The 25142-nt window shown below is 49.3% G+C and overlaps 2 protein-coding genes across 2 annotated transcripts in view; both read right to left on the minus strand.

Annotated features, from left to right (window-relative positions):
• Positions 1-5324, minus strand: part of LOC138107020 (TOG array regulator of axonemal microtubules protein 2-like) — a 44604-nt gene extending 39280 nt beyond the window's left edge. The window contains exons 1-2 of the mRNA XM_069008351.1: positions 5194-5324; positions 3863-3913 (exon numbers count right to left, since the gene is read on the minus strand). Of these exons, the coding sequence (XP_068864452.1) occupies positions 3863-3913; positions 5194-5324 (182 nt within the window). The remainder of the gene's footprint in view (positions 1-3862; positions 3914-5193) is intronic.
• A 2251-nt stretch (positions 5325-7575) lies between these two features.
• LOC138107671 (TOG array regulator of axonemal microtubules protein 2-like) overlaps positions 7576-25142 on the minus strand; it is a 95469-nt gene continuing 77902 nt past the window's right edge. The window contains exons 7-16 of the mRNA XM_069009186.1: positions 20477-20609; positions 19539-19644; positions 18541-18776; positions 16900-17052; positions 15629-15746; positions 14566-14669; positions 12997-13201; positions 11604-11820; positions 10180-10266; positions 7576-8008 (exon numbers count right to left, since the gene is read on the minus strand). Coding sequence (XP_068865287.1) covers positions 7755-8008; positions 10180-10266; positions 11604-11820; positions 12997-13201; positions 14566-14669; positions 15629-15746; positions 16900-17052; positions 18541-18776; positions 19539-19644; positions 20477-20609 — 1613 coding nt within the window. The 3' untranslated portion in view covers positions 7576-7754. The remainder of the gene's footprint in view (positions 8009-10179; positions 10267-11603; positions 11821-12996; positions 13202-14565; positions 14670-15628; positions 15747-16899; positions 17053-18540; positions 18777-19538; positions 19645-20476; positions 20610-25142) is intronic.

Here is a 25142-nt window from a genome sequence, read left to right on the forward strand (position 1 = left end):
AGTCATGCAGTGGGTCATTGCTTGCCCATTAAACAGAGATAGCCTCCAGAGGGATTTAGCAAGGATGAGTCATGGTAGGAGATAACAAACACAGCCCCATCTCTTTTAACAGCTTGTGAAGGTGACAATAGAATACATACTGTTGGTTGCATCTTACACTGTAACCTAGGACATATTCAATCTGGTTTTACTGATAACCTTGACAGTGAATTTTTAAGCAATCTCAGACACTCGTTCATAACAAGCCTTGGGAGCATGAGCTACAGGGCTGACATTGGAAAGCAGGAGAATCACTCTAAAGTGACCAGTTTAAATGTCCATTTCATTTCTCTTCTATTTATTTCACTCGATTAAGCCAAGCCAAGCTTTTCTTGGAGGCAGAATGTGTGTGGGACGTACTACGCCATTATCCCATAACTCTGGGCTGAATGGCACCCAGGCTGCAGTACAGATTTGAGGAACCCTTGTCACCTGTTCAATAACCTCACAGTTCACTCATCCTTCTGCAAACAAGTCGCAAACAACGCTGTTGGACTGCTGTCCTGGGTAAATATACATACAGATGCCTTTTCCAAAGCAGTGCCTCTTTTGCCAGTGAAATACACGTCCTCTTCTTACCTATGGAATTGTGATTGAAGACACCTCTGAGCCAGATCTGTCTGAGATTGCAAAGGAGCAAAGCTTTGGGATTTGGGCACATTCTCTTTGTTGCTTTGCTCAGGCCTTTTGTGAGCACAGAATACATTGAGGCAGAAAACTGTAGACTACACAGGATCTTCTGGGTCCATTGTCCCCCAAACATGGTAATAGGTGGCCCCATTGGAATGCTAACTAACAAACAGCAGCACAAATGACATGAAGAAAACATGGCAAAAGAGGAAGAGGAGAGGCCCTGTGAGGAAAGAATACCGTGAGACAGTGGCTTGTTGAGTCAGCTGCACTCTGACAACCTCTAGGCCAGCAGGTCTCACATTCTCAGCTTGTTTTTTTTAAAAATTATTTTATTTAAAACTGAAAAAAAACCCCTCAAAATAAAAGATATACAGTTGAAAATCTATTTTCAAATTTTAAAATATAAAATTACAACACATTTATTCAAACCTACATCTACATGTCAGAACATATGTACATCTGTAACTACAAAGCCTAATGTAAAAATCCAAATCTTCAAACATTCTTCAGACAGGCAGAACCCTCTTCCTGAGCTTGAGGAAAGAGAGCTCTTCTGGACAGGAGGCAAGGGCTTTGACGGTTAGGGAACATAGGAAATGTCCAAGGAAAACTTCTTGATAAGACTGTACCAGTCATGCCTGCAAAGTGGAGACACAAAATATAAGAGAGGCCGCAATGCAAACCTAAAGCATCTGAAGCTACGTATTTAATGGGACAGACCACCTGGAAACTTCTAAAGAGCTGCACAGGGAAACACGCTCCTGCCAGCAGCCACTTGAGGCAGACCAGGGAGACACCCTGACCCACTTCCAGAGAGCCAGCACAGGAACAGCCTGGCCTCTGGGCTGCCCTGGGACAGCAGGGAGCCCAGAGCCCTGTGCTTTCCAGGAATGGCTCAGCTGCACACGCACCCTCCTGCTCCTCTCCCGGCCCCACAGCTGAGCAGCCCTACAGCTACACGGGGCACTGGGAGCTGCACAGCTCATTGCAGGGGGCACATGCAGGGCAGAACTGTTCCCTGGCAATGTGCCCAGGCTCTCTAGGCTGGCACAAGAGCCTTCCTCCCGCCAGACAGCGGCCCAGCTCCCGCCTTACCTCTTTGTGAGGCTGAGCCATGCTCAGCCTTCACCGTGTCCTCCCTGGCAGTGACCCCGGGGGCAGCGCTGCTCAGCTGCCCCTGCCGGGGCTCCTGGGCCAAGGCCCCCTGAGCAGGCTGCGAGCGGAGACCTGCACTGCCAAGCCTGGGGGTCTGCACAGCATCCTTGCAGCCAGGCAGGGGCGGAAGGGCACCAGGGTGGGGAGGCCACACAGGGCCCTCCTTAGGCATGGTCTCCATCCACTTCTTCCTTGAGGTTTTGTCTCCAGAAGAAGCTGTAGATCAGGTACAAGGGAAGAAGTGAGTTAGTTCAACTCCCACCTTTACAATCATGGGTGAGGCATTCAAGGGGATATTTAAATATTGAGAAGATCCCTTTTATTTTTCATGAAACTAGCATCACTATAATTGCTCTGAACTCTATGGAGCTGGCAGGACAGGAGAGAGACATTCCACTACTTTTGCTTCTGTGCTGCTCATAGCTCATCCACTACATTGGGATCCCTTTCCTTCCAAACAGTTGGCAACCCACAGGGGTCTCTAGAATTTGACAATTCAGCCTAGGAAGTAATTGCTTTCCCAAGCAAGTTTTCAAGGCCTTTGTTTCTGTAACTCCCCCTCAGTTCTCGGCTGGGTTTTGTTGGTGGTTTTTATTTCTCTTTACAACAAAGGCAGTGCTGGGACACAAACAATGGCACCCCATGTTAGAAGCTGCAGAAGGTTTGCACTCCCCATGAGATGTCCCCAATACTTAAGTAGCCTGTATCTGTTGGGAACAAACGGCTCATCCAAACATCCCACTTTTGCTCTAATTCATTGTTCCAGGCATTTATTGCTTGCTTTCTTTTCTGCAAAGAAACTGGAACCCAACACAAACATGACCTGCCTCAGAATGTTTCTGATCATGGCGGTTCCTGACAATTCAAAATTTTCTCAATGGAAGTGGCATAGGGCAGGTCATAAAAAGAAGACCTGTCTTAAATCTGGATTTTTTTTCCCCCTGTAGAACGGTCAGGTCAATATTAAAAGAGATAGCTCATTTCTACTCCAGAATTAATCCAGAAATGCCACCTTACATACTCAACAATACTTCTCCCTAGCTGCATTCAGCATTCCAGCTGCATATCAGCAATTACGGAGTCATTCCAAAGGGGCCTTGCCAAGGATTTGGCAGAACTAACCCTGAGGCAAGGGACCAGTGGATCTGATCCCTTTTTCTGCATCAGCAAAATTGTTCCTTCAAATCTCACCTCTCCTATCATTCCACGCCCAGAGATGGCAAAGGAACAACAACACTGTCATTGAGGCTTTGAACTTGAAAGCAGGGGCTGACACACATGCACCAGACACCGCATTTTGTCTGGCACAACTCTTCTTGTCAGGGCTCAGGCAAGGCAGGGAGGGGGGACAGGGCAGAAGCCATCTCCTCCCCCAGCCTCAGCCTGCACTACTGACACGGGCAGAGAGAGTCGGGGAAGAGATTTGCCATCGTGAACCTGCCATAGGTGGCTTTAGGCTTGTGCTGTCAGAGGATGACAAACTCTGGTCCTGCATAGGCTGCATCCATTTGGAAGTCTCCTTCCCCTTAATTGGAACATTAACAAGGCCTTTCTGTCTAAGGAGGTTTCCCTATTTCTCCCCATGCAAAACCAGGCAATGTCCATGAATCTCCTTCAGATCGCAAAGGCTTCAGCACAGAAACTGCCCCAAGGGAAGGTGTCCCCCTTCAAAGGCAGGAGGAAGGAGTGGGAACATTTCTCCTTTCATGCTAAATGTCTTTTTTTCTCTACTAATTATGACCTTAGAAAGGGTGCAGGGAGATGAAAGGCATGTGCAGGATGGAGAGGAATGTTTTCTTTTCCTGTGGCACATTTCCCAAGCCCCAAGGTACCAGTGCAGCTCCTGGAGTAATTTTCACTGCACCACCGGAGCACACTCCCAGTGACCAGGCTCTGGGAGAGTCCACTGAGCCCATCAAGGAATTGAAAGGGATTCGAAGAAATTTAAACCAGGATGGTTTTCAACCAAACTGTCCCAATGCCACCCCTGGGTCAGCATTCCAATGGTCATTTTAGGGACAGACATGCCCTGTACCTACTTGCATGTTCAGAGTTCTTCTCTTTGCTTCTGCTGCTGGATCTTGGCCTTGAGAAAATGGAGGACAAAAGAACATATGAGCAGGTAGAAAGAGAAGGGCATGGAATGTGTGTAGCATCAAAGGAGGCAAACCTTCTTAGCAAGGTCCCCCTGATGAAGGAGGAAATGCAACACATAAACCCAACTGCAAAACTGCAAACCAACCCAACTGCAAACCCAGTTGCAAAGCTGATGAATTGTCCTTAAGCTTTCAGTTGCTGGAGTCCCACAGAGCTTGCCAAGCTCCGGCTGAAACACAGCAGTCATTCTTCAACTTGCATCAGACCTGCCCAGTTCTCTCCTTTTGGAGCCAAGTGGCTCCTACAGCCTCTGTGAAGCAGCAAGAGCTGCTGAGCTGAGACACAAGTCTGTATGGAGGGCAGCTACTTTTGTTCTCCTGACAAAGCTTGACTTTGCCTGCTCATGCCTTACACTGGTGACAGTCTCGGGCTACATGGGGTCATAGCACTGCTCTCTCCTGAGAATGACAGTACACCTGCTTGCTCTTTCAAGGACAAAAAGGCCTTTTCCAACTCAGCTGCTAGGTAAGGATATTCAGATTGCACTTTAAAAGCCCTACGGATGCTTTTCAATTGGAATGATACTTCTGTGACTCCTTCCTTATCCTTGTCACTAGGATAAGCTTGACAGCTACATTTTCTCACACCTATATCCAAGCTAATATCTTTGCATCAGGTACAGTCCTATAACTCTTCTCTAGCACCTTGCCCTCTTTGATCTTAAGCCCAGATCGAAATACTAGACATCGATCAGATTATACATCTGTACCCCAAGTTTTATCTGGGCTCTGGTTTCACGGTGGAGGCCCAGGCACAGAGAAGTCACGCCTGACATTTACAGAAGCAGCACCTGAATTTGCAGACACCTCCTCAGTAGCCAATATTTGCCCTGACATATTCTCATGGCCGCAGAAGTTGACAGTCAAGGATCACAGTATTCAAAGAACTGCAGTATCCAGATCCATGCAATACAGTTCCCAAATGACACCACAAACACCACAGAGGGAATCAGCAGCCAAGTCCTCTCCTCCAGCAGAGGACCTGTTTTGAGGAGCTCTTAAGCCCTGCCTCCTCTTCCCCACAACCACCTCTGCTCTTAGGGCATATGGTGTTGGGTTTGCCATTGCGCTGGATCACCACAGATGGGCAAAATGGGGAATACACGGAGGTTTGCCTAAATACATGGGAGACATGACTGTGGAAAATAACCTCACAAGACTGAAAGAGCGAGAGGAACAGCACACTGGAGCAGAAGACACCTTGGCTTACCTCATCTCCGGGGACTCCTGGAAATCCAGCTGCAGAGAGCTTGGGACAGACGCTGCCGCACTGCTCACAGGGGGACTCACTGCCTTGCGTATTGGGGGGATCAAAGGTGGTCCCAATGACCCCTTCTTCATATCCCCACCGCTGGAAAACAGCAAGGAAGCCTGCAAAGAGTAGAACACAGTACTCCTCAGATCAAGCATCCAGCCTTGCCCCCATTCATGCCTGAAGACATTTAGCCATGCTGTTAGCTGGGACCTGGCAGAAATGTCAAACTGATGGAGCAGCTTGGTCTAGGACAGGGAATGGAAAGGGAAGTGGTGAGTGAGAGACCATGTCCCACATTTGCCACTTCTATCCCTGTGCTCACTTCTCTGGAAATAAGGCTGGATTGCCAGCTGGCATCCACATGTTTGGCACCAAGATGTCCTGTGGTGCCACTGCCTCCACTGGCCTTTTGGATCGTATGGGAATGGGCTTGGATCCCTGTCCCTAAAGCACCTAACATCCAGTGCTGATCTCCAGCCAAGTCCCCACAAAGCCATTCTGCAGGATGTCCAAACCTGCTTTTCTCAAGCCCCTCCTTTCTGCTGCTGCTTCCCTTCCCTCGTACAGTTCCCCAGCAGCCTTTGAGCCCCGATGCTGCTGAGCTCTGGGGATGCTCGGTGCTCTCCAGCTCCCACACATCCATCATCTCAGGCTCACTGGCATTTAGGAAGATCCACAGAGCTCCCTGCCCTGCTGCTCTCTGGAAGGCCTCTTCCTGCCCAAGTTGCTCCAGGGCCCCCATGCCATGTCCAGCAAGGTGGGTGGAGGCAGCGGGGGCAGATGCACACCCTTCCTTAGTATCCCATTGTCCCTGGCACAGCTAAAGAGCCAAACCAGGCCCTGTTCAAACTTCAGCGGAAGGATCAGTTCCTGTCAGGGATACGCTGGGCCCTTTCTCAGCAAGGTTGGAATCAAGTACACAAGCCTTGGGTTGGACATTCTGTTTACCAAAGCTGTTGTTCATCCGCCTCCTCCTGCACCCCATGGCAAACCCAAAACAACTGCAGGTCCTGGCCCTGCTGCAAAGGCAATCGTGGGGGTGGGCTCTGGACTGCTCTCCCCATGGCCACCTGCCATCCCTTCCCTCTGGACAAAGCTATGCACGATTGCACAAAGCTGCCCAGAAGCTGATGAAGTCTAGAAATAGCATCAGAGACAACTGGGCACAAGGGCATGCCTGTACAACTCAAAAGCTGACACAACCTGGAACTGACTTTGCAGGACTGCCTGTTCCAGCAAACACCTTTCTCCGTCCAAACAGGACACAGCTGACAGAAAACACCACCAAGACACAGAAATGGTTCACACATACCCGTAGTTCACTAAATGTAGAAGGATTGGTTCACAAGATTGGCCAACTTCAGCTGCTCTGACTGCCTGTTGGTGTTTTCTCAGCCATAAGACAGAGCAGGAGCCACAACAGAGCCCCAAAACCATGCAAAGACCTCCCCTGCTACTGATACACGCTGAGGACATGACGCCTGCACTACACACCCACTGCAAAGACAGCCTGAAGTGCAGTGTCCTGCTGAGCTCTCCCTTTGCTCAGCTGCTTCCCTGGGCTCACACCACAGCAAAAGCTCTCAGAGCTCTGCCTACAGCACATAAACTGGAAATCCACCAGACAGGACTTAGGTTGGTCCTTACCGTATGTCCTTTTCCCTCTGAACTCAGCTCCTGCTGTTTTCTTCTGTCATCACCATTGCCAGTGATAGTTTTCCCATTCTCCTGCTCTCCGCTACATATTTTGTTGGTGTTAGAAGAAGGAGAGCTCTTCTGGATGGGAGGCAATGGCTTGGAGGGAAGGAGCATAGAGGGAGATGCCACGGTAAACTTCTTGGCAAGAGTGTAGCCAGTCAGTCCTGCAAAATGGAGACACAAAATATAACAGAGGCCACAATGCCAACATAAAGCATCTGAAGCTACACTATTTCATTGGAGAGATTCCCAGGTAACTTCTAAAGAGCTGCACAGGGAAACACGCTCCTGCCAGCAGCCACTTGAGGCAGACCAGGGAGACACCCTGACCCACTTCCAGAGAGCCAGCACAGGAACAGCGTGGCCTCTGGGCTGCCCTGGGACAGCAGGGAGCCCAGAGCCCTGTGCTTTCCAGGAATGGCTCAGCTGCACACGCACCCTCCTGCTCCTCTCCCGGCCCCACAGCTGAGCAGCCCTACAGCTACACGGGGCACTGGGAGCTGCACAGCTCATTGCAGGGGGCACATGCAGGGCAGAACTGTTCCCTGGCAATGTGCCCAGGCTCTCTAGGCTGGCACAAGAGCCTTCCTCCCGCCAGAGAGCGGCCCAGCTCCCGCCTTACCTCTTTGTGAGGCTGAGCCATGCTCAGCCTTCACCTTGTCCTCAATCGGAAGTTGCTTCAGGCACCCCATGCCACGACTAGGAAGGGGGGTGGAGAGAGCGGGGGCAGGTGCACACCCTTCCTTTGCATTCTGTCATTTTTGGCACAGCTAAGAAGTCACATCCGGAGGTGTCCAACTCAGCACTTTGTCATCTTTCTACAGGTCATCGACACTCCACCAGCCCAAAATGTTGGAGAGGTTTTCCTGCACATGCGGAGGCTGGCTGGCAGCATGCTTCCTCAGCTTGGCGCCCATCACCTTGTAGAGGGCGCAGGCAAGCTTGGTGACCACAGTGCAGACATTGGCGCTTCGGACAGGCAGCGCCTTGTTCCCCAGGAAGGACCAGAGCACGGGCAGGGCGTAGCGCTGGACGACTTTGGGGCTCCTGGGATAAACCCATCCCACAAGCGCTGCCGGAAGAGAGACACAAACTTCTTAACCACCAGCCTTAATGCAAACAAGGATCTACCTCTACTTGTGATTTTGGGAGTCTCTCTGGCTAAGATCAGTGAAATAACAGTGAGAGCCTCATGATCCAGAAATGGGCAAAGCAGCTGAACATCCCCGAAACAGAACCACCAAGCTCTCAGGACTAATTTCTCCAAACAGAGCCTTGTACCTGTGGCAGACTTCACACCTTTACTAAATCATTCCACAATTTATTTCTGCATGAACAGTGACTGAAATGTCAAATTGCCGTTTATTTCCATTTAGAAGTTGTCGAAACCCACGCCAAAGATTTTGAAATGCACCATAGAGAGGCAGTTGAGAGATTTCTAATAAAAGGGATGATTCCATTGTTGTGACCTTTGATGTCAAGTGCCAAAAGTCTCATCTGGCTCTTCCCTTTGCTTGGTGGCACACGGCAAAGGGCAGTATTAGACCACACTTGGAAACTCCAGCCCACCAGAGATGGGTGCTGTTTGACAGCTGGATTTGAAACATCAGTGACTAGCCGGTGTCTTTGGCAGAAGGCTTTTGTGGCTTCTAACAAACAGCTGTTTCAAACCTCAGGCTGTCTTAGGTAATTAGCCAGACCCCATTGCCATGGCACTGGAGCATCTCCAAATTTTAATGGCATTTCCCCTCACAATGTTAATGGCATTTTTTCTTACAATGTGCGCTGAAATAGGGGAATAGAGAGAGAAGAATGCTACACAGGGGACAGAAATGTAACCAAAACACAAGTGTTCTCTCCCGCTGTCTCCAAAGCCTGCTCTCTGCTCATTTTCTGAACTGTATCAAACACAGACAAAAATCTACTACCAACAGGCTCCTTGCATGGCAGATCTGGCTGAGAGATCAAAACCTGATATGGTCTGGGGACCATTCTTATTTTCTGACCAGGCAAAATGTTATGTAGTCGCCATTTATTATTCTGTAGTGGAAGAGACTTCATTTTCTCTATGCTGTTAATCCACCAGCAGTCATCAACATTTAAACAGCTCCTGAAAGTACCTAAAACCAATTTTGCTAAGCAGGAAAAGGCTTACGGTACCCATTTTAAAATGGGAGTTCATTTGAGCTTACATGCAATTAAAGACATCGGTCACTACGCAACTTGCGCAGAGAAATCTCAGAGAGATTGCCACTAAATCTCAGAGAGAGCATCTGCTCTTTCTAAAGAAGTCCTAATTCCAGTTGAATTCCTTTATTTGAAAAAGAGATTAAAATAGCTGCAAAACTAAATTCCCTATTCCTGGAGATCTACTTTATTCAAATGCTCTGTAAAGGGCCTTTGACACTCCAATGGCTGAAGGTGCCCTTTTGAGATTCAGAATGAAGACACAAAGTGTATTAAACCTTGCATTTAAAGATGCTGGCATAATTAGCAGTGGATTTAGCCCCAGCTAAAGCAAGGCTATAAATAAAGCAAGGCTGTACACTGTCTTCTCTAGCGTATATTGAGATTATCATTTTTCCATCCCTTGGCTATTGCTGACATAGCAAGCTCCTCTGAGCAATCAATTATCAGCTGCATTTGGAGCATTTTGGGCAGCGCTGACATAGGAAGACCCTGACTGCACACCCTGAAATGCTCAGTCCAATGGCACTTTGACAGCACAGGCAGGGAGCCTCAGCACTCTGCTTCTGCCCCTCTGCCCCCAAAGGCTGCCTTGCACAAAATCCGGGCCTCGTTAGGCTCGTGTGGGCTGAGTTTTGACCTAAGCTGTGACCCCCAGGCACTGCAGGCTTCCACCTCAAAACTTTCCAAGAGCAAAGCAAGAATTCTGTGAGGACAAAACAAATGGATCCCCTGAAACAGCATTTGCCACCATTTCCCCTAAAGGATCAGAGCTGTCCCGGAGCTTCCAAGAGAGGAGCCAGCTTGGGAATTTTTAGCCCCTCCCTTTCCTGGAGGCGGCCCCAGTGAGAGCTCAGCCCCGAGGCCGAGCGCCACCCCCATCTCAGATGCTGCACACCTCTGCAGCAGCCAGGGAAAACCTGCCCAATACACCTTCCATGGGTATTGGGCAGGAGGGACAAGCTCAGCACCTCCTGATTTGGACCTGTCTATTCACTGGCATTCCCTGTAAATTCTGCCTCGGAAGACCTCTTGGCTTAGAAGGGGAGGCCATACCTGAGAGATGCTCCGTGACATCCAGCAGAGCTTGGCCCTTCAGTTCACTCCTTCGGTGGCTGAACTCTTTCATCAGTGATACTTTATCTACAAGGGAAACACACATTTCTGCTCTCTCTTCTGAGGTCATAAGAGAAAGGACAGTGGGGAGGGAAAGGGCAGGGGCAACTACATTTTGTAAAAGAAAGGAAATTCCTGCCGATTTTTGAATCCTTTTCTTCTTTCCTTCCAGCCTACTTGGGAGGATTTTAAATTCCAAAAGAAAAGCTCTCCTTTCACATTTATAAATCCAAAGTTGTCTGCTGTACCAGGAGCTATGTAAAACATTTCACATCAGGGACCTCAAGAGTTCAATCACATGTAAGCAGTGAAAAGGTTTTGCATCCCAGAGCTTTGCAGAAGTGATCTTCTCCCTCCCCTCTGGAAAAGGGTGAGAAGGCTCCAAAATTCACACATCCATTCCCACCTGAAGGATAAGCTGTTTTTAAATTGCAGGTTACCTGTGTGGATCTAGGGACAAGACACCAAGTTACTCATACAAGAGCTATTACTGTTCAGTGCCTCAGTATCCTGTGGGTTTCGGTAACATCTGTGAAATCAGATCTTGGCAGAGAGACTGGAAAATGAACTGATTTCCCAATACTTGACCGTCGTATGTATTTTAGTTTTCCTTGTGCCTATCTGTTGCGGTTTTGGGGGTCTTGTTTGAGTTTAGACACTGTTGCCTGCATTGTCCTGCAAGCCTCCAGTCCTACCACTCTAATAAGCCAAGGCAAGCTTTTCCTGGAGACAGAACGTGTGTGGGATGAACTGTGGTCCCTCGCAGGGTCACCAGGGCTGGCAGTGACAAAGCAGGCAATCTGCTTCATTGGGAACCACTACAGAGCTACACCCCAGTGTGGGTTTCAGTAGCAGGGTATTATTAAGAGCTCCTTTCCTGCATGAGATACAAAAAGGAGGTCCCAAATGATCTTCATGCAAGCATGCAGTAAAGAACTGATCCTGCTGTCCTAATGAAGCTAATGCCTATAATGTGGAGCCTCCCAGGAGGCTGCTCTGCAGAGGTTCTGATGCACCGGCGTCCCTTCATGCCAACAGCAAAGCTATTCATTTGGGAAGTCAAATGGGGACCAGGAAAACTCCAAACATCCCTTTGGCCCTGAATTCCAGCAAAGCTGTAGTCCAGCACTTCCTCTTCAGACAAGCAGCACAGAGCCAAGGGCTCCTGGGACTTTTGGGAAATGCCGATGCACATTCAGGCCTGTTGGGGGACTGGTGCGTAAGGACTGCACCTGCACAGCTTCTGGTGGATGTCAGCTGGAGGTTTCCACAGACAACAACAGCTGTCAAGGCACTCAGCGTTCTCTTGACTTGCAGAGGCAGAGACACAGTTGAGGAGAGTCCATGCCAGGGCTCAGCCTTACCTAAGTGAGCCATGGATGCTTCCAGCGCTTTCACAGCTGCGGCATAAACCCCGGGGTCCTTTGAGTTTAGGTTGTTTGTTATTCCTTCAACCAAACAGATGATCACCGGGTTTAAGGCATCTTTCAGGACGCCTATGATTTCAGCCAGCACGTCCAGCGCCTTCTGCTTCACTTTCTTGTGCGTATCACCAAGTCTCGGGACAAAATAATCAAAAATCTGTGAAGAGAACAAACAACATGAAAGCTGGATTAAAATGTCCTTGTTTGAGGAAGGGATGTAGAAATGAGCACTCAGCAATGTAAAAGATGAAAGTGATCCTTCCTGTCAGGTCAGCACTTGCTTGCACAATTTTCCTGTGGGCCACTCACTGGAATGGTTGCGCAACCTCATGCTGGTTGAAAGATTTTCATATATTTTGAAGAGGTTTGGGCGGGGACAGAATAGTTCCTATGGTGTTTCCCTCCACATTTAAATCATTAAATTAATCCCATTTATTGATGCAAAACAGTATCTTTGCTTTCCAAGTATGGAACCAGATATTTACAATGCCCGTTTTTCTACACAGTTGTCTCAAGTTCTGAGGGCAGTTATGATTTTGCCAAAACTATGGCTGGAGGAGATCCAGGTTTTGTTCCGTCTGTCTCAGAACCTGTGTCTGGAGAAGTGCAGGGCTCGGATCAACTCTTCCAGGATCCAGACCAATTGTCTACCTAGCAGGTAGACTTCTGAAATTTAATGTGCTGTACCGCTCTCATTAGAGCAGGTTCAGTCCCTTGACAGCCACATTATCAGGCACCATTTTCTGGACAAAGGGAAAAAGCAGCTCCTGGGAGGAGAAGGAAGAGATCTGTCCCTAGCTATTTCCCTCCTTTTCCAAAGAGAAAAAAACGACCCCCCCAAGAAGGGTGAGCACCGTCTTTACCAAGAGGAATAGGGATGCCGACGGAAACGAGTAGCCAGAGTTGTGCCTGTGCAAGACAAGTCGGAGTTTACAGAAGTATCCTTTGAAAAAAATTGGTTTAAACCTGCCCAGCCTGATACTTCTCTTCCCCATCCAAACCCATTTTTTTGTCTAGAGAATAATTGCCACGCTTTCAGTGGCTGCATTCCCTTCACTTAACCCAAGTGGGAGTAGGAGACAGCAGAAGTTACACCAGCAGAAAACTCTGTCCTCATTTGATGAACAACATCAATAGGCACCTGCCAGACAAATATATCTGGACTGAAATAACTTGTCCTGAAGCGTGGAGCTGAATTAAATATTTCAGGGTAAGAGGCACCAGCCTGTCCCACACAGCCAGGATGTAGTGCCAAGACACACTGAATTAACTTTCCTGCTACAGGCTTTGGAAAGGAGCTAAAGGAAAGGAACAATGAAGACACCCTACATACTTGGACAGTGTTAGTGGAGACGAGCTGGGGGCTGGTTTTACACAGGTCTAGGAGGAGTGCCACTCCTTCCATCCGTGTCTTAAACTCCTTGGCTTCCAGGAGATTGTAAAGCTTCTGGAGTGGCTCCGTTTCTTTCACAGCCAGAGGTAACGTGACCTGGGCTTTTGGGCGGCGTAGGAGGCGTTCATCAGAGGTAGACTTCACCCTGGAAAATAAAACCAAATGAGGACCTGTTGGTGATCATACCTTCGGTTAACTGTGAGCAGAACATCTTGCGGAGGTTTCCTAATGATGTGATTTCAAGCTAGAAAATCCTGACCTGAAAAACAACGTGACACCTCATGACAATCATTACAGGAGACAATCTGCAAGCAACATTCTCACCAGTGCTTACTCAGGAAAACCAAGGATGAGATGCATCTCACTTATCTCCAGACAGCTTCCCAGGTACACATGTCGCACTGCTTTGTGAGGAAAGAGAGACGCTATTTCCAAGTTTAAATGCCTCATCATGAGGGAGGTGTGTGTCTTATAATAAGGAAACTCATCCCTCTGGAGAAGTGTCTCTACAGCAGGCATGACAATCTGGAAAAGTAGCTCAGATGCATCTGAACAGATGGATAGGGGCATATCTGAAGGATCCAGAAAATCAGTAACAGGGATAAAAACAGAAGCCAGACATCCCAGCACTACGCTCACATGATTGCTTCCCTAGAGACTAGATCCACAGCCTAACAAACCCACTGGGAACAACTCTCTTGGATCAGCCGGTCTCTTCCATGAGCATGGGAAGATCCTGACTATGCTACTGAGCCCTGTGGTCACTCTCCTGCCAGCGCTGACCATGACAGAGCTAAATAAATCCCCTCTGTTATCAGTGGACAACAGGTACAAGTAGCTCTCCCACTGGCAGGAAGAGACAGCAAGGACCAAATTCCTGTCTCAAATGCTGATTGCAGCACAGGGGGAAATAAACCAAACATGCTGCCCATCAAGCAAACGGTATGAAGGACAGGAATGTCAAGACAAAACGTCCACATTGAGACACCTGTTGACCAAAGTTGCTCAGGAACTGGCTTGCTACTTACTACTCATCTTGGTACTGTCTGAGGGTAAGAAAACCATGGTTCAGGAAGGCCAAACCACATGCATGGGAAGTGCTATTTTGGGGAACGGCATCTTGCTTCAAGACTGGGACTTCTCATCAAAACCCCCATCTGAAAAAGACTGCTCTCAGAGGAAAAAAAACCCTGCTTGAATTTACTTGTCCCAAGTGAGGCAGTGGAGACATGGCCCTCTCACAGCCTCCACAGCACTGTCCTTGCCACTGCACTGGATCTTCTGAGCTGCAACCGATGGGTGTCTTTTTGTCGCCCATTTTTTGTGGAAACCCTTCCAGAGAAGTTGTGTTCAGAGTAATGCAGAAGGAGACATATTTTTTGATAGAGCATTTGTAGGGAAAGGAAACAATCTCTGGCACAGGTCATCTCCACCGGAAAGATTTTCCTGAGGAAGAGACATGTAAAGCTTGTCATGTGCTTTGTCACATCTAACTAAAGTGCTCAGTACCGTTTACTAGAAGGCAATGTGGCCTGGGGCTTCTTCGAGCCATCGCTCCTCTTCTTCACAGGCTCCTGGACAGATGGGTGCTCAGCCTTCTGCGTTTCCATCCCCTACAAAGGCATAAAGAAACCCCATGGATCTTTAGAATGTAAAATAGGAAATTACCTGTTTAAAACACAACTTAGAACCAGGATCGCTGCTACCAAGGCTTAGGCAAACATTTCGGAACTTACAGAAGGAAACAGGCCAGAGGTTCAGTGATGCCAACTCTTTGTTTTCAATAGCCCAAGGCAGGTTGTGGCTGCTACCATACTGAGCAGCAGTCTAAAATCCCAAATGCATTACTCTTGAGCATAAATGGGAATAATGCAAACTGGTAGGGAACGAATGTTCTTAAAGGAAGCTGCAGAAAAATTTGGACTCTTTGGAGGTTGGCCCATTGTGTTGGGAGTTGATTTGGTGCCACACTCACTCTCCCTGTTGCTGCACAAAGGCACACTCCCTTCTATAATGTAGGTAAAAAGAATAAAAAAACCTCCAGGCAAACAAATGATTTTCCACTGGATGCTGCTGAATTCACCAAGCTTCTTCCAGCTCCACAGGGCATGACAGCAGGGCAGTATTGCCAGAAGACAGACAGTAATTGTAGTAATTGGGATTGACTGGGACATCTTTTGTATATTTGGAAATTTTCTTGGCACTACTGCTTCCTGTGTCTTTTGCAAAGACTCTGTTATCTCCAGAAGCACTGTTCTCACTTAATTGCGTCACTGGGGGCAGAGTAGGGATAGTGGGGTGGGGGGTTATGCTTAAATGTAAACCCATTTTCTCCTCTTTCCCTTCCCTGTTTGTGGCCGATATTCAAAATATCCAATACTACACTTTTCCCCTAATACTATCTATCAGTTCCTTTGTGCTCTGCAGATGAACAGGTTGAGGATCAACAGTTCGTTCCCAGGAGCAAAAGGATTCGGCAGAAAAGGAATGAGATAAGATTAGGTATGTTTGATCTCATATCAGCAGTGGCAATACTTGCACAAAGGAGACATGTCTCCTACCAAGCACTTACTTTCTTCTTAATTCTTGTCAGAATATCTTCCAGGTCACGGGTGGAAAAAGATTGTTCCAAAAGCCTGTTAAATTTTCGGTGACTCAGCATCATTTTCACCATCTCCTGTCCATAATGCCTAACAAGAAAGAAAGAAAGAAAGGTGAACAAACAAAGGAGGAGTGTTAACAGAATAAGCTGATACCTTAAACTCAGCAGCTGCCATACCTGCATGAGAAGGCATTACCTACTCAGCAAAGAGAGAGATTTACCTCCACTTGTCACTGCACAGTGCTGTCAGCTGAACACAAGAGGCAAGAGGCGAACGTGGGGCAACAGAAAATACAATCTCACTCTGAAACTGTGGGTGCGCTTCTGTGGCATCGAAGGATCCCAGGGAACAAGCGAAACACCTCTGCTTTGAGTCAGAGCTTATTAGCAGTGCCTTGCTGCCATTGCACAGTCATTTGCCTTTCTTTAACTGGCAGGGAAGCCAGGACCAAATGCCTCATGCTTGCTTTTGATTATTCTATACCATATGTATGCACAGGGGCAGCTAGTTGCTCATGCGTTCTTGGCAGCTATTAATGGGAATTTAATCCTCAAAGTAAGGGGATTTTGGTGGTTTGGGTTGATTTTGCCACTAGGAAACCACAGTTTTCTTCAAGAAGCAATTTGGAGGTCATTCAGCCCCAGATAACAGCATTATAGAAATCTGCAGAAGAGGTTTAGAAAGACTGAATACATTGGCTAAAGATCCCTGGAATATTTCTAGGAAAGTCTTAAGTTAATGAGAAAGAGATGTATGGGATCCTTCAGTGATGAACATTAGCCAACATTTTGGCTTTGTCTTGTGCACCTAAGGCCAAGCAAAACTGTTTGACTGCCTCATCTGATGGCTCTTTTGATCTCAGGAAAGACTCATTCCAGTCCCAGGAAGCTGGCAATGCTCCCTCTTGCGGGACAACCTCAGGTTCCCCAGCACAGTCATTTCCCCAGACAAGCCAGGGCAGTGGTCACAGCACCAAGCCTGACAGAGCTCAAGAAGCGTTTGGACAATGCTCTCGGGCACATGGAGTGACCCCTGGGGGGCCCTGCGCACGGGCAGGAGCTGGACTCGATGACCCTGATGGGTCCCTTCCAACTCAGCGTATTCCGTGACTCTGTGAACCTCATCCACACAGTGAGGTAACTTAATATTTCCTTTAGCTTCCACTCTTCTGTGGTTTTGCCCTTTACAGCCAGACACCCAACAGTTTTCCTGTTTTAGGAGGGGAAATGAAGATCATTACCTTGTGTCCTCGTGACAGTCCTGAGCAAGCGTCCCTGCCGCGTGCGCCAGCCTCTCAGCCCTGGGCGTTCCTGCGAGCTTCGTGACTCCAGTTTTCTCCATCAAGGACAGGAGGAGTTGGGCCGCGCACTTCCGCACCTGGACGTGGCGGCTCCTGGGAAGAAGAGAGCAAACACTGGGGCACAGGGAGCAGAGGGACACAGCGCAGGCCTTGGCCAGAGCATGCTGTCATTGCTGGGGGAAGGAGGCCTGGATTCTCCCTGACACTTGGGACACCTGTAGAAGGTTCTGTCCTCAGAGAACCACAAAGTTAGCCCTGTACAGAAGGACTGCCTGCAAGCAAGAGCGAGGAACTCAGTCTCCCTGCACTATCTGATACTCAATGTCTTTCCCCAAATTCACTCGGAGAAAGAGGGAAATTAAAGACAAGCCAGGCTGACCCATCAGGGGCCAGCCGCTACACAGACAGCTGCAGCAGGATTGAGGATATTTCCACCCATTTACCCCCAAATCTGCAGACCTTGGGAAAAAAACAAATGCAGGCAAAACACGCTGTGGGACATGAAGTTGCAGAATATCCAGCAATGCAGCCGGTTTCTTCTGTGAGGCTTGGCAAGAGATACATCTGAACGTTTCCCCCTTTTCCAAAGCTGAGGAAAGGGTGGCAGTCAGTTTAGCCAGGTTGTCCTGTTCTAGAGAGTGTCTCTTGGGGACTATCAGGCCCAGCACCAACACTTAAGGCAGCATCTGGTTCAGCTGTCCCATGGCAGTCGGCCTGTGAAGGTGCCTGTACAGTGATTCATCATCTCAAGGCTAACATGAGACATCAGTTTGAATAGAAAGGGGGGCTCTAAGGCCAGGACAGTCATACAAGACTCCTCTTGGCCGGAGCTGCACCTGCTGTGCAGGCTGTGCCACACCCAGCACGTTGTCCCCCATGTGCTCCATGCCCCAGCAAGAACCCTCCTTACTTCTCAAGGGAATGGCATAATGAGGATGCATGGTTTTTCCCAGGGCCTCTGTGGTTAGGGCTGTGAAATATCAAAGAGCGCTCACAGCTGCAGTTGCAATTGTCCCTCTTCCCACAAAACCACAGGGCTCTATCCTTAGCCTTTGCAGGCACTTTCACTTGCCCGCCATTCACCACATCTAGGCAACTCGGACAGACTGGGAGAACTCCAGGAAGCAGCAGCAAGCTGAGTCAGGGGAGGTTGAGGTTGGATATCAGGAAAAAGTTTTTCACCCAGAGGGTGGCTGGGCACTGGAACAGGCTCCCCAGGGCAGTGGTCACAGCACCAAGCCTGAGAGAGCTCAGGAAGCCTTTGGACAACGCTCTCAGGCACATGGTGGGACCCTTGGGGTGTTCTGTGCAAGGCCAGGAGCTGGACTCGATGATCCTGATGGGCCCCTTCCAACTCAGCATATTCTGATTCAGCTCTGTGATTCTGTCAACTAATGGGCTGCACGAGGGCAGAAATAGGTGACAAGAGGAAAGAAGTGAGGTTGATCGGAGAGTCACTGAGTTCACAGAAGATGCAGGATACAGGACCCTTCCCTCCCACCATTCCCATTCTCTCTCTCAGCCCTTCTCCCCCCCACACAATAGAAGGTGAAGAATACCACTAAGACAAGAAGAACCTACTGGACTCCACTGTCCATGAGAGCAGTCATTGCTCGTGCAGGAGTCACATGCTCCACCATGACTCCCAGGGTCTGACTGGCTGCTTTCTGAACAAACTCTGGGGAGTTCCACACCATCTGGAGAAGGACCCGAGCAACCTCATCCACCTCCGAGTCCATGTCCTTCTGCAAGGTCACAAAGAGCTCTCCAAGAGTGACGATTGCACAGTAAGACACCTTTGAGCGAAGGTTGGTCACCTGGGGAAGTCATGAGGGGAAACATAAGAATCACCTTGAAAAGAAAACCAGTTGCCTTAGACAAAAGTCCCAGGAAACGACAACACTTCCAGCTGTGTCCTGGGGAACACAAAAGCACAGGCAGAGCAGAAGAGCACAAGCACAGAAAGGCACTTACTCTGGCACCAACTTGTGCTAGGCCTCAGGCCTGCTTACTGCAGGCCTGAAACATATTATTTCACTTAAAGTGTTCTACTTAACTCTTCTGTAATGTCCACTGCTTTGGTTTTAGGCCCTTTTATTCAAAAAACAAAGAAACAAATTAAAGCAAGGGCTGCTCTCAAACCATAAAGGCACAAGCCATAAAGACAAAGGAGTCATTTACTCCTGTTTGAAAAAGCAACAGCAGCAGTTGAAGCCCTCAGCCAGGAAACAGAAAACACAGGCTCAAGTCTACAGACTAATTGGCAGGGTTGAATCACAGCTTGGGCAGAGATTTGGACTGCAGCAAATAACATAATTGGTGTCTCCGTTTCTGCATTTGCACGTTGCATGATAATGGCAGCTCGCTCCAAGAGGAGAGTGCCCGAGAGTGCCCGACCTAGCAGTAAATAGAGCTACACGTGCACACAGATCCTATAGAGAGCTGACAGACATGAGAAATATAAGGTCTAGAAACAGAAATGAAGGCAGTCCCTGAGCACACAGGGAGATGAACAGGCACATATCTACTCTACACACCGTGTATGAGGCACGGAGGACGATTCAGAACAATGTTCTTACCTCGTTGGTAAGTGCCAAGCAAACCTCACGAAGTCTACAAAGAAGGACTTCTGAGTGGGACTCAGCCAGGTGTTTGATGCTGAAGAGTCCCTTCTCCTTCAGCTCCCTGAAAGGCAAGTACCAAAAAGATTGACTTTCTCTCCACCCAAGAACTAGGCAGCACCCTCTGAAATTACCAGGCTGGCGGCTCAGTCAAACAAAGGGAGGTGCTTTTCAGGCAGTACTTGATGAAATCGTGGCACTCGCTGCCACAGGTTGCTGTGGCTGTCAAAAGCATACACAAATCCAAGAGGCAAACAGAGGGGTTTCAGAGTCTTCGTTTGTGGCCGTTTAACAAGGCAGCCTTTCTGAAGTCTCTGGCACATGAAGTCCCTATGTCCTTCCTGGAAGCTGTGAGACCGTGCCATGCTGCTGTTTCTTGTCACCTCCCTGTGACTCTATGGCACAACTCAGTGCATTTCTCAGAAAGAAGAACTCCCTGTAGCTGCTCCTGGGACTCACATGCGGAAGGTCACAGGCAGACCCCGACTCCTGCCACTGCTGCCAGCAGTGGGGCCAGAGACAAATCTTACTCAGTCCCACTGCAACCCGAGGCACCCAAATCTCTACACTCCAAACTGCTGCCATCCTGCTTCTGGCTTCAGCCAGCAAATCATCTTGTCCCACAGCTTTCTCTCTTCCCTCAAGATTTCCTTTGCAGCTCCACAGAGCAGCAGGCAAAGCGAGGAAACAGCACGGACCTGCTGCAGCTGGAGCACTGCTGCAGAGCAAGGCCAAGAAAAGGCTGCTCTCAAATCTTTATCCTCTCTCTGCTCTGGAGTGGTTTCACTGGTGCCCCTCGGCCCTCTGGGCTGTTGGGGCTCAGAGGCACTAGCAAGATACTCTCCTCACCTACCTTAACGCTAAGAGGGAGAAAGAGGGAACGGGGCCTTTCTTACCAGTCATCGCTGCTGAGCAAGGAGAGTGCCTCGAGCAAGGACTGCTGTGGCTCCAAAGAGGCTCCGTCCTTCTGCCCCTTCCCACGGAGCGGCTCCTCTCGGCGCTCGGCACCAGTGGCCGTCTGTGGGGTCACTGTAAGGAGAGGGTCAGCCCTGAGCGCTGCAGCCCCGGGCAAGGCACCCCGCCATGGAGCGGCCTGCAGCCCCATCTCCCAGCCAGGCTTCCATGAGGTACAAACTGGCACTGGCTCAGAGAATTCCCTGCTCTCTGGCTCCTTGCTTTCTCCCAGCCCCCCCCAGCTGGGCACAGCTCCTTGGCTAAACCTGACAATTGCCCACACAGCGCCAGCTCCCGAGTGCCACAGGTACCACAGCCAGCGGCACCTTCCTGAGGCCGCAGAGCTCCCACTCCCTGTGAGACAGTGCCCACCAGCAGGACTTGCTACCCCAGGAGGGACCCCTCAGCTGCCTCTCTTGTCTCAGCGCCCTGATTTCCCCGAGCCCTGAGGACAGAGGCACTCTGCAACTCCCTGAGGAAAGACCTGCAGCTGCCTCGTGACAGCACCAAGCCGAGCCTGAACAACCGAGCCCTGCTGGGCCCGGCTGAATCCCCTCAGAGCAACTACCAGGGAACAGCGATACCTGACCCTTCACACCTCACAGCGCCTCTGTTCCCATTGACTTCAACTGCTCTAGACAGAGGGCAGCTGAGTGCACTTACATTTCAGCCTGCTATTGGGAAGGGAGTAGTTCATGGAGTTTGTTCTTTCTAAGCATCACGAATCTTTACTATTTCAGTAAAGTACACACTGGCTGTATTTCAAAGATGCTGAGGTGAAATTTGTTTGCCATCAAATGGACTTGTGTGCACACTGTGCAAGCCTAAGCTTTCTCTTGTGGAAAAATGGAATCTCTAGCCCAGATGGTTGATAAAAAAGCCTTCCAAATGCAAATTGATGATAAGAATACCTAAAGACAGATGCAAATTGTGGGCAGATGAACTCTCTTGATAGTCAGTTTACAAGGTATGAGAAAATTCAGATGATAAATCCATTTCTTATGAAACCCATTTGTCATCAAAAGGACTGTTCATCATAAATTTCATGTCATGCACTCAACAGGTAGTTTTCTAATGTGTACATCGAAACATGTGAGCTGTCTCAAATGATGGAGTTTAAATATTGCACAGAATCTAGAATATTCAGATGGGAGCTAATCTGGCTGTCACTGATGTAGCCCTGTCACTGCCATCAGTGGTGTCACTGCAGCAGGATGTCGATGTACACATCTATATTCAAAATGAATGGGGAGCCACGTCAGGCTAGTTCTGGTCAATTGTGACCATGGAAGTAGCATCACTAGAAAAGAGCACTCAAAGTATCATTCCTAGCTCCCTTCTTCTTATCTCACCCTACTCAGGATCATAGCACAGGCAGGCTGCCCTCAAAGGAGAGGCAAGAGCCACTAGGGACATGTGCTGTGTATTCACGGCGGGCAGCAAACAGCCTGGGAGCACCAGGCAGCCCCTCCTGGCTGTCACCTGCTACACAGGCCGCTGTATTTGGGTGGGGTGACACAGGAGGCGCTGCTTGTTCCCTCTTGGCATTGCAGGCCGTGGGATGGCAGCAGCGAGAAGCCATTGGGCACTTCTGGGAGCAGCAGCACGGCTGCACCAAGTGGCTGACTGCCATGCAGAGACAACCCTTGCTGGGAGAGCAGGAAAGCTGGCTGCAGAGCCGGACAGCAGCACAGGCAGAGGGCCAAGATGGAGAGCGGACAGTTGATCGTGGTGGTACTCGGAGGTGCACAGTGAGCACACCCTGCCAGACTGCCCCGAGCTCATCCCTGCAGTTACAGCTGCCTCCTGGCACCAGTGCTGTAGTTTGGTCTATCAGGATGGGCAAAAGCCAGAGCTTAGGTCTTTACCACTACTTTATGCAGCTCAGCTTTCCAATGGATCTCTAAGAACCAAGTGCTCCAGTACTGCCGAGCTGGAGTAACTCAAGAGTAGATTTGCTGTCCATTCTCAGCACAGGCTATGAACCCAAGATCCCAGCTGTGGTGGCTGAGGCAGGAGGCGGTTTGCGCTCCTTGTGCAAGGAAAACCGGTGCAGGAAAAAGCTGCTGTGGAGCAGGCTTACCTGAGGAGTTGCGTGGGAAGCTGCCGTCTCCATAGATGATGGGCTTATTGGGCAGTAAGGGCACATTGTCCTGCTTCCTCAAGACCTTCTCCTTCAAGGCACTACCAAGGTGTTTTCTCTGCACACTGGAAGCTGTGCCATTGACAGGCAGTAGGCTAAAGCCTGCAGGGACCAAAGAGGAGCTTGGGAGTGGAGGCTGACAATGGAAAGGCCCAGAAAACTTGCTGGAGCTGGGTAACGTCTCTTTGTTATCCCAACGAACTTCAAGTATAACAGTGGCACAGTACCATGGGAAAGTGATCACAGAATCACAGACTCCTAGAAGAGTTTGGGTCTGAAGGCACCTTTAACCACCATCTAGTCCAGCCCCCATGAGCAAGGACATCTTCAGCTAGAGCAGGTTCCTCAGGGCCCCATCTAACACGGCCTTGAACACCTTCAAGGATCGATCAACAACAGCTTCTCGGGGCAAACTCTTCCAGTGTTTCATCCCCTTCATTATAAAAAACTTCTTCCTAATATCTAATCGAAATCTACCCTCTTCTGGTTTCAAACCAAATTGCAGGGATGCTTCCCTGAAGAAACAAGGAAACCTCAGTATTCCTTTTCTTTTGTTTCCCTGTTTCAGAGGCTGGCTGGGGAAGTTCCCAAAAGAAAGCGCAGATAACCTTGCGTGATGCCCTCGGGCTGAGTGCTGCCTCCTGAGGTCCCTGCTGCTGCCCTGGGGCAGCGCACACAGCACTGCAGTCAGAGCCCCTCAGCCGGGATTCAGTCGGGAACGCTGCTTGCTCCTGGGGCTACAACAGAAGCACTGGCTCGGGGCTTCAGCACAGCTCTACAGCGCCAGCTCCTCAGCAGGGAGTGGTGGGAGAAGGGTCTCTGGGGTTTTCATTAGAAGGAGTTGAATTTTGTTTCTTCCAGGTTGCACCTTGGTTGAAAAGCATTCTTTTGGACCCACTTTTCCTGGAGGCTGCTAGCCAGGAGAGAGTCTGAAGCCCCAGTGTACTTTGCAAGACAGAATTTTACACTCTGAAGGACTTCAGAGGGGAAGGTGGGAAGCTGATATTCTGTTACTGACTCAGTGAGGCCCTGGGCAAGACACTTCATGCCTCTCCATTTTTCTTTGGGGACCGGAAATACATCCTATGCAAACTCCCACTTGGATGCGAGTGTAACAGCCCCCCGGTCTCGGGGCAACACTGTGCAGAGGGCAAGCGAGTGATCAGAAAGGACCCCAGGTGTAGCAACCACTTACTTGCTGCAGCTGCATCCCTGGGGTCAACTGTCTGTGGAGGCAGCTGCAAGGACGTTTCCTTTTCTCTCTTTGTCTTGATCTCTGTCTCCAAAGGCCCCATTGGATTCCGCTCTAAGTTCCTTTGAGCCAAAATGCACAATGCAGCACGGATCTACATGCAATGGGAATGCATCACAGACTGTAAGCAGAGACACACAAACCAGACACAACATCTCATCAGGAGCACAGAGTCCATCGAGTTCCACAGTCCTTGATGCAGCTCCATGTACATTCCAATGGTTTCTGAAGAATGTCTCCTGTCCTCACCTTGGCAATTACACACAGTGAGGTGGAACGCTTTATTGCCATAACCTTCCACTGCTCCAAGGTACTGTTTCTCAGCCTATGTCAAGAGGCCCTGCTTGAAGCAAGAAAATCACAGGAGTGCTCCAAGACAGATGAAGAGCCCACGTGACCGGTGGGCAGGCAGTTCCCTTCCTACATGGCAGGAAGAATAAAAACCATGTGCAATACGCAGCAAGGAGGGGTAATTAGCTGTTGCTTAACACTCATGGCCAGGAATTGCAGCCGTTTCTCACTTCTGGCTTCTGAAGGACTCAGCTGCTCTCGGAGATCATGAGGCCAAAAAGAGGAGTCACGTGAAAACAAGTTGCAGAAACATTGATGTTAATGTGCGGAAAAATTGAGAATGAGAGGGCTGTGAGATACAGCAAGAAAGGTAACCAGGAAAAATCAAAGTCTCCCATTTTATTTTGCAGCCTTGCTTACACTCAGCATTAGAATCCTTGCTTCTGTGCTTCCGAGGATGCACTTTGCCCACATTCACTGATGTGTAGCTTGCTCTGCCATTCAGAACTTCTCTACAAGGGCCTTTGCACATAAAGAATGCTTCTGGCATGACCTTAGCACCATCTCCAAACCAGTGACCTTGCCACCACTGGAAATAGCCAAGCAATTGCTCTGGAGCTGTCAAATATATTCCCAAGAGAATCCCCATCCCCCAAGAGTGGAAGATTATGATTTTCAGGGACATTTTGGGCCAAACACTAAACAGTCACTGGAAAGGAAGTCTGCTCATCCCTGTCCTTATCCCTCACCTTTTGAAAGCCATCCTTCAGGGCTTCGGCATTCGTAAGGCCAGCACCGGTGGGGTGATCCGTCTCCTTGGCCTGGCTCAGTGGGAGGCCTGTTAATGGAAGCAAAGGTTCCTGTAAATCTCTGGCACACTTCAAGCCCCCAACAGCGCCACGCTGGGCAACAGGCAAGACAG

This window comes from Aphelocoma coerulescens, chromosome 3, assembly GCF_041296385.1.
Source record: "Aphelocoma coerulescens isolate FSJ_1873_10779 chromosome 3, UR_Acoe_1.0, whole genome shotgun sequence".
NCBI lineage: Eukaryota > Metazoa > Chordata > Aves > Passeriformes > Corvidae > Aphelocoma > Aphelocoma coerulescens.